The 15,267-nt window shown below is 35.6% G+C and overlaps 2 protein-coding genes across 3 annotated transcripts in view; one reads left to right on the forward strand and one right to left on the reverse strand.

The window, feature by feature from the left end:
* Positions 1–313: 313 nt before the first annotated feature.
* On the forward strand, positions 314–6,103 carry LOC117408696 (peptidyl-prolyl cis-trans isomerase C-like). Its single transcript, XM_034013932.3, has 5 exons — positions 314–524; positions 1,142–1,255; positions 3,719–3,812; positions 4,738–4,922; positions 5,306–6,103. Exons 1-5 carry the CDS (start codon positions 420–422, stop codon positions 5,432–5,434), a joined length of 627 nt encoding a protein of 208 aa, XP_033869823.3. The 5' UTR covers positions 314–419; the 3' UTR covers positions 5,435–6,103.
* Positions 6,104–7,821: 1,718 nt separating this feature from the next.
* Positions 7,822–15,267, reverse strand: part of LOC117408335 (sorting nexin-24) — a 44,808-nt gene continuing 37,362 nt past the window's right edge. For both annotated transcript variants that reach the window (XM_034013248.3, XM_059022476.1), the window contains exons 4-7: positions 10,897–10,991; positions 10,759–10,791; positions 9,704–9,768; positions 7,822–7,981 (exon numbers count right to left, since the gene is read on the reverse strand). In XM_034013248.3, coding sequence (XP_033869139.1) covers positions 7,911–7,981; positions 9,704–9,768; positions 10,759–10,791; positions 10,897–10,991 — 264 coding nt within the window. In that variant the 3' untranslated portion in view covers positions 7,822–7,910. The remainder of the gene's footprint in view (positions 7,982–9,703; positions 9,769–10,758; positions 10,792–10,896; positions 10,992–15,267) is intronic.

Below are 15,267 nucleotides of genomic sequence, written 5' to 3' on the forward strand. Positions count from 1 at the left end.
GCAGTATTTTGATCAGTTACAGTATTTAGCATATCGAACGGATTATGTACGGAGTGAAGAATTTGACATACAAAACATATACTCAATTTTGCATCCATTGGCTGAAATTACCAGTCCTGTCCCATGAGTGTACAACAGTTTCATTTACTTTTATCCGGCTTTGTTTGTTATACTTTTCAGCAGAAATAATGTGCAACGTTGTAAAATAATGTTGCAGACTTGGCACTGGAAAGCACTAATTGAAACGTACACACGTGAAAACCCCAACTCCTCCTTCTAACGTATTCCGAAAAGATTCTGTAATATCTCCCCTGCTCACTTAAGGGTCTGCTCTATGCAGGAAGTGCTTCAGTGATTCATATTCGTTTTACAGCAGAAGCTGCGGCTTTTTTTCTTCCACGTCCTTCCTAGCACGTAAGATGGAACCGAGAACAGTACTCAGCGTTTTGACGCTTCTAGTCTTAGTAGCATTTCCTGCTGTGGAATGCGCGAAAGGAAAAAGAGGACCAAAACTAACAGCTAAGGTTGGTATCACAATGTTCCTAATGTAGATTAGAAATGCAGGTGCCAAGGTCAGTAACACCGCTGGCTGAAGTGAGGTAAACAAGGAATGATGAAGATCTATTTGTAATTTGAATGTGTGTAACAGTATCGGTACAGCTATTTAGTATAGATTAAAATATGGTAATATAATCAATTTGTATGATATTAACATTACACTCGGTGGTTTCAATGGGTGATTAAAAAGTACGTTTACAACATCAATGATATGGTGCGTTGATGTGGTAAACTTATTTTCCTATCGCCCTGTAATACAGATGGTGCTACTACAGCAACCAGAATCAAACATCTAAGACATGGAGGTCATATTGATTCATTTGTCCATGTACTACTAAGCGTGTGCATGGAATAACATTTTGAATCAATTCTATTTAGTTGTTATATTTTTAATATTACAAAACGATGTCAGACTTGTCGTTTCGTATATGCTGCACCAGTGATGTGCCAATTATTAACCCCCAAGTAACCCTGTGATGAAAAAAAAACGGCATTAGCCAATTTCTAAATAAACCAGATTATTATGTCAGTTATTTATATCACTCAGACAGTATATGCACTTGTTTTTTTTTTATTGTTTCAGGTGTTCTTTGACATCCAGGTGGGAGAGTACGAGGTTGGCAGAATAGTTATTGGGCTGTTTGGGGAAGTTGTGCCAAAGACAGTGAACAACTTTATTACCCTTGCAACTGGTGAGGTATGAACAGTTTAAAATGTAAAGTTTATATGTAGTAGTACACAACATATACAATAGATTGCAATGGTTTCTGATTATTCTTATTATTTATAGTCTCTTCTAACTATCTGCATAGCCACTATATGGATATATTAGCAGTCCCTGACTGTAGGTCGCATGCAAGCGGCTGCTTTTGTGTTAGTTGGTGGAATCGGCTTTATAAGTAGCAAAGCCACCTAATGATCCTTTCCATGCCGAGTTGAATAAATGTGTTTTTTTAATCCAGTATTTCACCTCTACACCAAGTGATTCCACCCATATATGTAATTGAAACCAATCATTGTTATGATAGGAGTAACACCGTGTAACAAATTATTATTTTTTTTTTTGGTTCCTGGGTAGTAAGTGTTATTTCCTAATTGCTAATGCCTCAAAAGTATAGAAAATGGCTATTATTCCCCACAAACTTTGCTTTTGTGACCAGGACAGTGATATTTTGAAATGTACCTATTTTCCAGAACATTCCAGATAGATTCAGTGCTGAGTAAACTTGGAGTAACTTCTAGAACTTTCTAGAACTTTCCAGTAATATAAATAGTAGTATAAATACAGGGGCCTTAAGCCCACCAGTTCAGTTTAGTTCCAGCTGCCTAAGTGGATACATATCTGCATTTTTCTGAGATGGCATCAAGGTCATAGGAGACTTCAAAATGGTGGCATTCCTGATGGGTCTCCAAGGCGGTTTTACCAAGTTTCCCTGCTATCTTTGCCTTTGGGACAGCAGGGACACCAAGGCGCACTACAACAGGCGGGACTGGCCACAGCGGACCGAGTTCTCTGTGGGGAGGAACAACGTCAAGTGGGAGCTACTGGTGGACCCCCGGAAGGTGCTGATGCCACCACTGCACATCAAATTGGGCCAATTTGATTTGAAACAATTTGTCAGAGCTCTAGATAAGGAGTCGGCAGCCTTCAAGTACCTTCAAGACTTCTTCCCTAAGCTGTCTGAGGCAAAGGTCAAAGCCGGTGTCTTTGTCGGACCACAGATAAAGAAGATCCTGGAGTGCAATGAATTCCCCAAGAAGCTCACTAGTAAGGAGAAAGCGGCTTGGAACAGCTTTGTCCCAGTGGTTCGGGGCTTCCTGGGCAATCACAAGGCTGAAAACTATGTGGAGCTGGTTGAGACTCTGGTGAAGAACTACGGCACAATGGGCTGTAGGATGTCCCTCAAAGTCCATATCCTTGATGCTCATCTTGATAAATTCAAGGAGAACATGGGAGCGTACTCGGAGGAGCAAGGCGAGCGCTTCCACCAGGATATACTGGACTTTGAACGCCGCTACCAAGGACAGTATAACGAGAACATGATGGGAGACTACATTTGGGGGCTGATTCGTGAAAGTGATTTACAGTATAATCGTAAATCTCGAAAAACTACTCACTTCTAAATCTTTTGTAGTCATTTTTGTATTACTTTAGTATAAATACATGTTAATTTGGATTCACATGTTGTTTTTTTCTGACTTTATGTGAACGAAAAGACACAAATTCACCCATTTTCTCACTGGAAATAGGTAAATTCAAAATATCACTGTCCTGGTCACAAAAGCAAAGTTTGTGGGGAATAATAGCCATTTTCTATACTTTTGAGGCATAAGCAATTAGGAAATACCACTTACTACCCAGGAACAAAAATTGTGTTACATAGTGTTAATAATATACACTTAGTGAATTAATCCTGGTATTATCTGTTTCTGCATTAGTTCTATTGCAATAAATAACTCACTTGGGCCTCATCTGGAAAGAGTCCAATGCAATCTGAATGTTTAACATCAACAGCTGCTTCTTTATGTGAAGAGTTTGACTTGAAAGCTGCATTGCACAGCCCTACAATTTCTGACGAAATAAAAACCAGCAGTGGTTAAAGCACATTTCAATTGTGTAGATTAAAACATCTTATATTCACTGTTGAGCAATCTTTTCCCTGGACACTTCAGCAACGCATATGAGGTCACCTATGTAACAGTTCAGTTCAGACAACATTTTTGGGTGCTGTTCTCAATTGATTTGTACTGTTTACAACATACTGTATTAGATCTGATGTTTCTAGATAGATTTCTGGCCATACTTTATTACCTTCAGGATACTGACTATTCCAGCTGTGTTAATTAGTCAAAATGCACACATTATTCCCTTCATAGACTCAAAAGGCTCTGAAGACAGATATAGTTGTATAGGACATATTATTTCACTTATATCAGACCAATCTCAAAGTAAAATGTGTATCTATGCCCATTTTTAAAAATGTATTTTTAAAGTATAAAATTGGTTAGCCTTTATTAGTTTTTCAGCAAGTCAGTACTGAAGACATACAAAATGTAGGCCTGCAGTTTATTTTTTTCTGAAATCAATGAGCATGAATACATTTAAATGTGAATATTTATGTCTTAGTAATTAATCTGTATGCTGTGTTTGCTTTTACAGAAAGGATACGGCTACAAAGGAAGTAAATTTCATCGGGTGATCAAGGACTTCATGATCCAAGGAGGAGACTTTACTGCTGGAGATGGAACTGGAGGTAAAGCATTTGATGATAAAACCATGCTCTACAGCAGGGGTAGGCAACTCGCACATTGGAGTGCTGTTCCAGTACAAAGTTAATGGGTAAAATTAAAAAAAAAGATTGAGGGTTTTATTTGGTTCGATTTCATAATTAAGGATGTGGTTGGAATAAACATTTGGATTGGAACTGAGGAAATCGGAGTCTTGTGATTATGAACAGATTATATAGTAAACGTGTTGTGATAGGAACACTTGTGGTTATGAACAGATTATATGGTAAGAGTGTTGTGATATGAACTTGGACTTTTTTCATGGAGACTTTCTGCAGCTATGAGGAAACCATGATTTTTGATAACTACATGCCTTGACTTTGATACAGTGTTTTCTATTATTATTATTTATTTCTTAGTTGACGCCCTTATCCAGGGGGACTTACAATTGTTACAAGATAACACATTATTTTTACGTACAATTACCCATTTATACAGTTGGGTTTTTACTAGAGCAATCTAGGTAAAGTACCTTGCTCAAGGGTACAGCAGCAGTGTCCCCACTGGGGATTGAACCCACGACCCTCTGGTCAAGAGTCCAGAGCCCTAACCACTACTCCACACTGCTACAGGCTTCGAATATCACCAGGCTCTTTTTGGATTTCTTTAAAATATTCTATGCAAACAATACATATTTTGTTTGTTATTCTTATGAGGACCAGAAAACCTTACAATGTACTCTGGAATTCTAAGTATTGAGCTAGTAAAGGTTTTGTAAAATAATTGCACTAATTTAAAACCTTTATAAAGCAAGGCAGTGGTCAAGTAAAAGTAGCGTACAGAATTTTAATTTCACCAAGTAGTTCAAATAGCTTAGGTTTGCGACTGCCATGAGCATGAACAGTAAGTGGATGAGTCTAACCACAGTCTCTGTGGTATTGTTTGTTTCAGGCATGAGCATCTATGGAGTGACATTTCCAGATGAGAACTTCAAGCTGAAGCACTTGGGAGCAGGGTGGGTCAGCATGGCCAATGCAGGCCCAGATACCAATGGTTCCCAGTTCTTCATCACCTCAGCAAAAGCACCCTGGTTGGATGGCAAGCACGTTGTGTTTGGGAAGGTCCTTGAAGGAATGGTAAAACATAGTTTATTATATAGAGGTGAAACTGGTCTTTTAGAATTAAACCAGTTACTAGAGACAGCTTTAATATAGAGCCAAGTGAATCTTCATGGTTCCTCCAGAAGTAGGAATCAGTAAGTATTGGTCAAACTTCCAAAGAAGAATTCAGTAGGTTAAAGCATGATTGAAAACAATAAATAAGAGCTCAGTCAGAATGAATTACATTTGCTGTTTGTTCTGACTGGGCTCTCTGGTAGCACAGTTAGTACAAGAACTAGTACTGTAGGCTAAATGGTATCTCAAATGCAAAATGTATTCTGTCTGGCAAGCATCCTACTGAATTGTTTTATTGGATAGTTATATTAAATGAACCAATATCTTCTTTACTTCTTTTTCAGTCTGTGATTCACACAATAGAACTTCAAGACACAAACGATAGAAATCAACCCCTCCAGGACTGTGTGATTTTTAACAGTGGTAAGATAGACGTGAAAGAACCATTTGTGATAGAATTGGAAGGCTGGTAAAAAGTAATAATAGTAATAATAATAATAATAATAATAATAATAATAATAATAACAACAACAACGTGTGGAATTCTGCATGATCAAAAGTATAGATTCACAAACCAGTAATATGTTAAGATGTATCAATATGTTCAGGACATTGGTCAAGTTAAATAATGTATTGATCATACAACTTAGATAAAAGGGCTCACATATCTGACACTGAATCCAGTGCTCTTGGTCTGGTACAGGTATTTTGTTGTGCGACTCAGTTCTCCTCAGTATTTTATGCAATAACACTGCAATAAATAAATGTTGCACTGTTTGTTCTTTCTACACTAGCCAGGTATAGAATTATGAATATTGTATTTAATATAAAATACTTAAAACTACTAAATTCTACCAGGAAAACCAGTGCAATATTTTCAGGTGTGTTTGATCAAGTAAACAGGAATTATTATTTTCTGGATATCAGGCTACATGGTGGCATCAATACCCCCAGCCGTGATTTTTTTTTTTTTTTTTTTTTTAAACAGAGGTGAGTAAATTAGCAAAAGCTTTTGTTAACACTAATCTTGTGTAATAAAAATAACATGCACCTGTATGTAAAACTAATGTAGAGTTTATATATGCTGTTACATAATTGTATTGAGTACCCCCTGAAATTGTTGAGTAAAAGTGTTGATGGTGCTAATGTGGGTTTTTTTTGTACAAAAACGAATACATTACAATGCTTTTTCACTTTTCACTTTTACAATACTTTTTCATTCCACTTGAACTAACAAAGTGTATTTGTATAATTGTTGAATGCAAAAAGGGCTGTGCTTTTGGTCTGAAATCACACACAGGACAAGGATTTAACATGTTACCCATTGATGTATGAATTAATAAATAAATAATAAATATCACATCTGTGAACTATATAAACTTTAAAATTGTTTAAAAAAAAAAAATCAAACCATAAAAAAAAAAACGTTTTTTAGTTACTACAAATTTATACAACATATTCCACATGTTCCATAAATTGCCTCTCTGTGGATGCCCTTTTCAGCAGGTTAAAGCTGAATATGGTGAATATTTATTTGGATGAACTACAGTACTAATACAGCCATACAGGGGGTGATGTTATTACAAAGACAAGAATAATTGAGTAATAAATGTTCATGGGATAAACAGATACCACCACAGGTAAATAACATGCTTAGACAAAAGACAAATAATCATGGTACACTTTATTAGTATTATACTGTACGTTGATGTCTAATTAAGCCGGATGTCAAGTCATGTATACAAACAAGGACACAAAGTGCTAGAATATCACAGTTATACCTCTAATGCAAGTTATCACAAGTTTGATAGCTTAACCTTAACATTTCATAATCACAAGATCATGAGCTGGTTTTCTCTTGGTACTAATAGCATGCTTCAAGGTGTTTTTTATTGTCTCAAACCCAACAAAGCTGGTGATAGAATATTTATTGAACGGGAGGGAAGATACAGCTGACATGAATAGTTAAAGTGGAAGACAATATTTGACCTCCCTTTTAGGGTTGTAATTCAGTACTGTAACATGCATTCTCAGTATAGACGAGTCAGTATATCATCACAGGATACGTTTCATTCGACTGGAAACAGCACAGTAACAAAAGTCAGAGAACGATTCAAGACATAACTTACACAAAGGCGTGTATTTTCATGGGATGTCTTTTCGACCTTAAAAGCAGCAATACATTTTTTTTTTTTTAAATCACAAAAATAATTTGAATATATAATGTGGAAAAACAAAAACACAGATTTAAACATATGTAGACTAAACTCACATATTTGATCATTTAAATAATTCAAACAATTTATTTTTAGTTGCTGACTGTCCCATCTACAGTATTGTACTTCATTTTTCAAAGGACACTGCACCAGTCAGAAGTAGGTAAATATATATATATATATATATATATATATATATATATATATATATATACACACACACATATATATATATATATATATATATATATATATATATATATATATATATATATATATATATACACACACACACACCATACGTATGTTAAACAAAGGATACAATGATGAGCAATGCAATCTCCAAAAAGTATGATACACAAGTATTTCAATATTTTAAAATGTCAGTTCATCTAGCAACATGTACAAAATAGGTTTTATCACAGGTTTGTGAGTTCATGTAGTTAGTGCCTATGTAAAAAAAAAATCCTTAATAGAGAACATTCTCCAATACAGTGTGCAGTTGCTTTACACAAATGAAGCCTCTAAACGAACAGCTTGTTTATCAATGATTCCAAGTACTGCAGCACCGATTCCATCGCTTGTAAGTATTATTACAAAGTGCATTCATTGGTAATATATCTAGAAACTAAATTTTGCTGGTACTGTAAAACCCCTTTTTGTTATCTTCTGAATCCCTTTTTTCACCAGTTATTTCTGCAAAACTGTCCATTCTGTTCTATTATTACTTTGTCTACCATGGCTGAATGTGAGGGTAAAACATCCCATGAACGACTCCTTCAATAACTACATTTGGAAAAGTATCTGGAAACAAAGAGACAGGTTAAATGATTAATTAGTACTGTATACTTTAAAAATAAGCAAAAACTCATTGTTTATTTAAAAAAAAAAAAAAAACTAAAAATACAAAACACACTTTGTCAAGTAAATTTACTCTTGATTTGATAACTGTAAAATAAATACAAGTCCATTCACATTACTTCTTATACATTAATATAATATAGTGAAATCTTCCACATCCATATTTCAGGATTATTGTATCATATGATCTTCCTTAGATAAACTAAACATTTTTAAAATCTTTGTATTTGTTCTCTACTAAAATCATTTTTTGAAGCTAACCTTTCAGAAATGTAGAATCATAAATGAAAAAAGCGTATGACAGCACAAAACAAGCATTATGTTCACAATTTTCCCTCGAGTGGTGTAGATACAAAACTGTAGGAGGCTAGAAAACTACAATGGTCTAAAAGGTCAGCTTGAGAACTGAAACCTCAGCAAAAAAAACAACTGTGTAGTCATGGATACTTGCCATTTTCTTTCTGTGTTTGTACAGTAATAAAAAAGCCCCAGCAAATTCTTCTTTTAACATTCCAGTTTAATTGAAGGATGGCAAGATCCTAAATTGTATTGATATAGTTATTTAGTTTAGCCCTAAAATGATGCTGTTAATGGATTCGAGTTCAATGTGATTGTAGCCCAGGCACTTTGGGAGTTTTAAAGTCAGCATGTCACAGGTGTGTAGGGCCACCTGACAAATCTGCAAGGGGTTTTGGAGGGAGAAATAGCCATTCCAGAGTGATTACCACCTCCAGTTTCCTAATAGAAGTAGGGGTGGAAATCTGCAGTGAAGTCTGTTCTCCAGAATGGCTGCTAGAGTCATCACTTTTACAACTGTTCATAGTGAAACACGAGTTACATGTGCACTCATGGAAACAGAGACACCTCCCAAACAAGTGCTATTATCAGCCCTCTCTCATAGTCTGTCAGATCTGCTGCTTATGTTACCCATTGTAACAAAGTTATTTTTAACATATATTTTTATATGTAACATCTCAGAGAAGGTTATGTGAAGGACAGCTTATTTACAGAATAGTGTGTGCTACATCTTGTAATTGTGCTACGTCCAAACCCTGTTGATAGTTTTAAAGATATTTTACATATGTTTGCATTCTTTATTTCTGAGTTGTTACTACCAATTGTTATTACATTTATATGTCAGGTGACCCATGTTCAAGCTTGGTATAGTAATACTGTTTAGTTTTCAATAGAAATGTTATTCTTGTGTAAACACAACTAAAAATACAGTATAATATGTTCCTTTATTTAATCACTTAAAACATGACTTCTATACTGTATTTTGACTGAAATAAAATACCTCTGTGTAAAAAAAAAAAAACATGACTTCTATATCTTAGTCTGTTAGATTTCTAAAGTAATATTAAAAGGTAAAAACAGGGCAACGTAAAATGTAAAGGTAATTCACAAAAATAAATAAATAAATAAAAAGACATTCTTCTACAAGCAGAAAACAAAATATTTGTTTGAAAGGTATATTATAATTTCAAATACACTAAGGGGAGTGGGGGCGGGGGGCAGTTATATGTAAAACAATAATGTTATTGACATGTTACAGAGGACCTGAAAACATGTCAATATCTGAGGCCAGAATTTACATTTAGTTGGTTTATTTGGTGAAGGGTGGAACCAGTAAAGAGCTGATAAAGAATGACAGCATTTCATTACCATCGGCTGCAGGCAAGACATATGGATCCCTCAGGAACAGAAGCACCGGCTGGTGGGACAGTTTACTGGAAAGGTCAAGAACAGGAGTGTCAGCATCAGGGGATGGTAAACAGAAAACACCTCCAACTATCTGATATCAAGTGAGGCAAGCAACCTGCTTCATATGAAACTGTTTTACACAGGTCAAAACAACTAATTGCTTGCTAATTCAATTTCATCCATGGCAAAAAACGCCATGGCTCGACGGTTAGAATGCTGGACTTCAGTGTATAAGGCATCGGCAGTGATTCTTTCCCAAGGCATGTTGTGTGTCCACTGATTTTGGAGAATACCTCCCCAGTCTCAACTCCTTTCTATATGTGGCAGGACACTTCCAGTAAAGTAAAAATTAAAATCTAAATGGCAGCGCTATATCCAGCACTCATTATCGAGACGTGTACTTTAAATGGCACTATAGAGCCTTTACCATCAAACTGCAAGCCCATGATTTATTTGAGGAGATGATTCTGCCAGAGTTCTACCATAACTTAACAAAAAAGTTGCCATTAGTTTGATATCAAAGATTAAGCCAATGTAGCAAACATTACATTGTAATGGAACTGCCTTATCTACAGCCTGTATTCATCTGAATGAAGGCCTGCTAGAAATAATATGAAACTTTGAGGGCTCTACGGCTCTTGGCGTTTTACAGAGTTGCATCAATATGTGCTTTTTATAATTGTTTTATATTGTGCTGCTGAATATTCCTTTTATCAGCAGCAGTATTTTTACAATTGTTGTCCCAATAAACTTTGCACAAAGTGCTGTGCTTTCTGTACTGATGGTGTAAGGCAAGGATATCCAAAGTGAATAGAAAGGACACTTGTTAAATCACACTCCCTACAGGCACAAAATCAAACTTGTTCAAATCCAGTCTACATTTCAGGCACATTTATCTTTTTGCAATCATGTTACAGTAGAAGTTCATGTCGATCTTTTTCATGTGAGTGTGGCAACACATTTTGCTATTGCAGACCTCGATATCCTTTCCTCCAAGAAATCTTAAAACAACATACCTCGATTCTTCTGATTCAGTTTCATCAAAGGATCTGAAAAGGCACAGATTGGTATGTATAGGTAGAGCAGTGCTGTCTTCCTTTCTTTTTAGTTTTTACTATTTTTTTTTTAAAATATATACCATTTTAAATTCTTACCCACAACTCTCTGTTTTTGGTAATGAAGGAAAGTGACGGATATTTAAAAATTCAAGGAATATCTTCGGCAGAACTTCATTCTCCATAATTATTGTCTGTAAAACAAACACAAAGTAGAACAGATGGAATCAGCGGCATGTCTGCAATGTTTTATACCACACAGCATGAGGAACAGAAACATGGTTTAAATTGGCAGGTCTATAACATGTGTTTGATCAGGTCCACTGATCATCTGACTGATTTTCTCCATTCTTACAAGAAACCACTTGCTGTGTGTGTGTGTTCAGCATTATTTACCAAACACGTCAGAATGTGCCCTTTTGTTTGTAGTTACCGTTAGATTGAATGTAATGCACTCTTTAGGAACATGTTAGCAATTGTGGAAAAGTAACTGAAATAAATGCACTTCATTTGGTTTTCTTTGTGCTAACAATATCTAACTGATGAAGAATGTAGAAGTAATATAATCTCAACCATTAGCAACAAATGACAATACTGTTGTGATTCTACCAGCTGAAACAATACAGTTTAAATACAATAAATTAATGGGTAATTGCAAGTAAATGTACTAATATTACCAAATATTGATTTCATATCTAGGCAAACATAACTTCTACAACACACACACACACACAGTATGAGCTCTCTTGACACCAGTATTAAAGTCTTTAAATTATAACGTGTTGGCATTCGCCACATTCCAAATAGCGCCTCAGTAGTGCCAAATAGCAGCAGGGAAACGGCTGTAAAACAGAGGTTTTGGGAAAAGGGTTTAATAAATACTCAGAAAATAAAATAGCTGCCAAAAGCACAATCTGTGACAAAGGGAAAACTATGCTTTTGCACATAAAATATAGAAAACGGTATTTAAACGATAAAATAGAAAATTAATTAAATTAAAACGACAACCCTTTTAAATAGACATACCAGAGATACCTTTTATTGCATTGGACAGCTGCACATTTTCTTCTCTCTTTAGATTAAAAACAACATATCTGCAGGTGCTGTTTTGCTGAAAGGAATTTGGGAATTGACAGCATTGTACTAGAGGGGTGGATTTTCACAGAAACCAACTGGTCTTATCAATCTTGGAAAGGGAAGTCCTCTGTGTGTGTTCATGGAATTGATGGCGGTTATTAATTCTAGATGTAGAGAATTTTAACAAGGTCTGCTGCTTGTTAAGCTTGACAGATCAGCTTACAATCTACAGTACTTCTTCAGCCACGCCCACCTGTATTCATTCACAGTGTTTTAAGTGTTACAGTATATCTTAAAACAGGTAGGGTTTCCTCTGTATTATGACAGACAAAGGTAAATCATATACAATGTTATTTGCTGAACGTAAATAATTTTGAATCCTTGTATAAATGTATATGTAAATGAAACAAAACCAACTTTATGCAAAAACCGCAGGGCTGAACAGTGTATGTTTTATGTCACTGTGGGGACTAAACTACACATGTAGCTCTATACTGATTTCACAGAAGATACACAAGGCATAGCTTGTACAAGTCACCATTTGTACAAGGGCCCACTCATGTTTTACGCTAGGGTTTTCCTTGTTAGTTAATGGATTCCAAAAACAACACATATTTTGTAGACAACATGTATAAAGAACTAGCACACATGCAGATCCAAAGTAGGTTACTCAAGCTCAATATGGCCTAGACTAGATGACAATTCAGCGACTGGGATGGCCAAAAAAGGCATGCCCATTCCCTGCTAAACTTTCTGTTTTAGTTGAACCCCTTCCAATCAGGAAAGAAAGGACGCATTGCAATCAGAACTGTGTCTGCGATGACTGCCAAAATCACCCAACCTCAACTCGATTGATGCCTTATGAGATCAACTTTATCAGCCTCTCTAGGCTGCATATTTTGTCAAGATGAGTAGATCAATGTTCCTACATACCCAGGTGTTTTCAAGCTGTTACATCTACAAAAAGTGGTCTAAATAATCGAAAGTCGAATTTGGATACTAAAGTTGTGTATGTTTACCCAGAAGGCAAACAAATAGATTAACAGGTTTAATACCCATTGCACAATTGTTTTAATTTCCATAGCAAATACATTTTGGGGAATGTTGCTAACCTAATAAACACAGTTTGGGAGAACTAGCTAAAAAAAACTAGTGGGAATACTATTGCAATATTCTTTGGGTTGAGAAAAGTACACTCCCAGTGGATTTTATTGATTGCTTTCACATGTTTCTGCAGTAGAATTCCATATAACTAATTGTCAGAATCTTTTCTCTTCTAATACTATAAAATAGCCACAAAATTACAAATGGGACTTGTTCTACCTTAACCTCAGCTAGATGCCATCATGCAGTGGAAAACAGTGCTAAAATATCACAGGATAATGCTGTCCGACAAGGGAGAGGTATAAACAGCGTAATGATTTCCCTTGAGTTTCCCTTCAAGAGAATTGTCACTAAACCCAGCATAAATGGTGACATATCTTCACTTAGGACACTGGGAAATCGAACATTGGCATTCTTTTTAGGTCCGAGCCTACTCATCAGCCAATTATAGTGGTAACTCAAGAGCTTACTAAAAACCCAGACAAGAACAGTTTGCTAACCTTCCGAGATTATGATTGTATACGCCACACAGTTTCAACATAGTGCCTCCAGAGCTTTGAAGACCCCAAACAGATATTCAGAAATGAATTTCAGATACAGGAAGGTACTGCAGCGCCTCTTAATAATGATTTCCCCAGCCACTGGTCTCATAACTGTCCTTTTGAAGCTATATTAAAGTCAAATGAAAGCTACTTTAATATTTCAGCCAATCACCACATTTGTCCTCCCCTATATACAATTTTATTTATATATATATAGAATTATTTATTTATTTATTAATTTATTTTTTAATTACAGTAGCTTGGCACACTTCAAACAGCTGTCACTGATCCTGATAATTCACTTGGGGCATTTACTTTTAGGTGTAAATTAAAGGAGGAGACAGATTTTCTCTTTACACAGTTATAAGAGATGCTCTGTTTATTCATCTTGCATTACAGGAGGTTGTGTCCCACAGTCAACTTGTGAAGGGTTTCCTTATGGTTGCCTAAACTATATTAATATATATTACTTTTGGAAAACATTGTGTACAAATTACCAAGAGAGGTTTACACTTGCAGTATAACGTCTGGCTACATCACTCTTCCTCCAAAAAAATAAAAAAAGGCTATGACTCCCAGAATCCTACAGTATGAAGCATCCTCTCAATTACTTCACAAATCTAAATGATACAGTGGTGTTCACCAGCAGTAATATATGTTTTTTTTTGTTTTGTTTTTTTTTCAAATTAAGCCTTTAATTAAGTGTTTAATGCTTTTAATGTGCAGCACCATATTGCCAAAGAGCAAGAGATCTCTGTTCAGAAAGTACAAAATGACAGAGATGAAAAACTATGCATGTGTCATCCAGAAGCTGGTAGTTTGCTGACACCCGTTCACAAGCTCCGAGGGTGTAAAGAATCAATTGCTTGGTCATTTTCCTGCACTGTTGTGGGAACATGCAGTGACGGAGCGTAATTAGACATTCTAAACTGGGGGGGAAAAAAACAGGGATAAAATAATTAGGCATTTTAAAATAAATAAATACAAATGTAAGCATGATTTATGCATGCAGCCAAACGAACAGGCATCTCCCCACATTCTGACAGACTCAGTAACTTGTGCTAAAGAATGGACTAAAGACATTTCATCACAAGTGGTATAGTATTCCAGATATATTGACATCACTACGTATCCCTAGAAGGAAATAATCATAAATTTAGTTTCATTGGGTTAAACACATACACATATGTTTGATTACTACCTCTCTCATAAGGGAAAAAGGTCATGTACCATAAAACAAATGTGAATGCTGGGACTAACCTCATAGCAAGTGCTTGTTACTAATACGAAAAAGCAAAAGGTAATATTAAACTTTTCAAAATGTTACCAAATGATAAATCCCCTATCAGAATTATACTGCACGGCACACAAACAATATAACTTACATGCAACACAATGATGCTTTTTCAAGATTTAAAATAAATAAATAAATAAATGTGCAGATATGTGTTGTACTCGCATTAACAAAATCAAGCTTATTCTGTAACCCTCTGGGGAATTGTTTCGTCTGTCTCTCGGGACCACACAAGATGTCTGCTGCTATATATTCACGTTATTTTACACTGTGAGAAGTTTTCTTGTTGTCTGTCTCACTGATATTTTTCTTCTCATCATAGGCAATGGGTCAGAGAGAATTCCCCAAGGCCTGTCTGACATGCCCATTGAAACTAATTGCTAGAAAAAGCAGGTGCTCAAATCACAGTACAAGACTGCAAGGAGCACTGGGAATTCAGTGCACTTGGGGTTA

The sequence above is a fragment of the Acipenser ruthenus genome, chromosome 1 (assembly GCF_902713425.1).
Source record: "Acipenser ruthenus chromosome 1, fAciRut3.2 maternal haplotype, whole genome shotgun sequence".
Classification (NCBI taxonomy): domain Eukaryota; kingdom Metazoa; phylum Chordata; class Actinopteri; order Acipenseriformes; family Acipenseridae; genus Acipenser; species Acipenser ruthenus.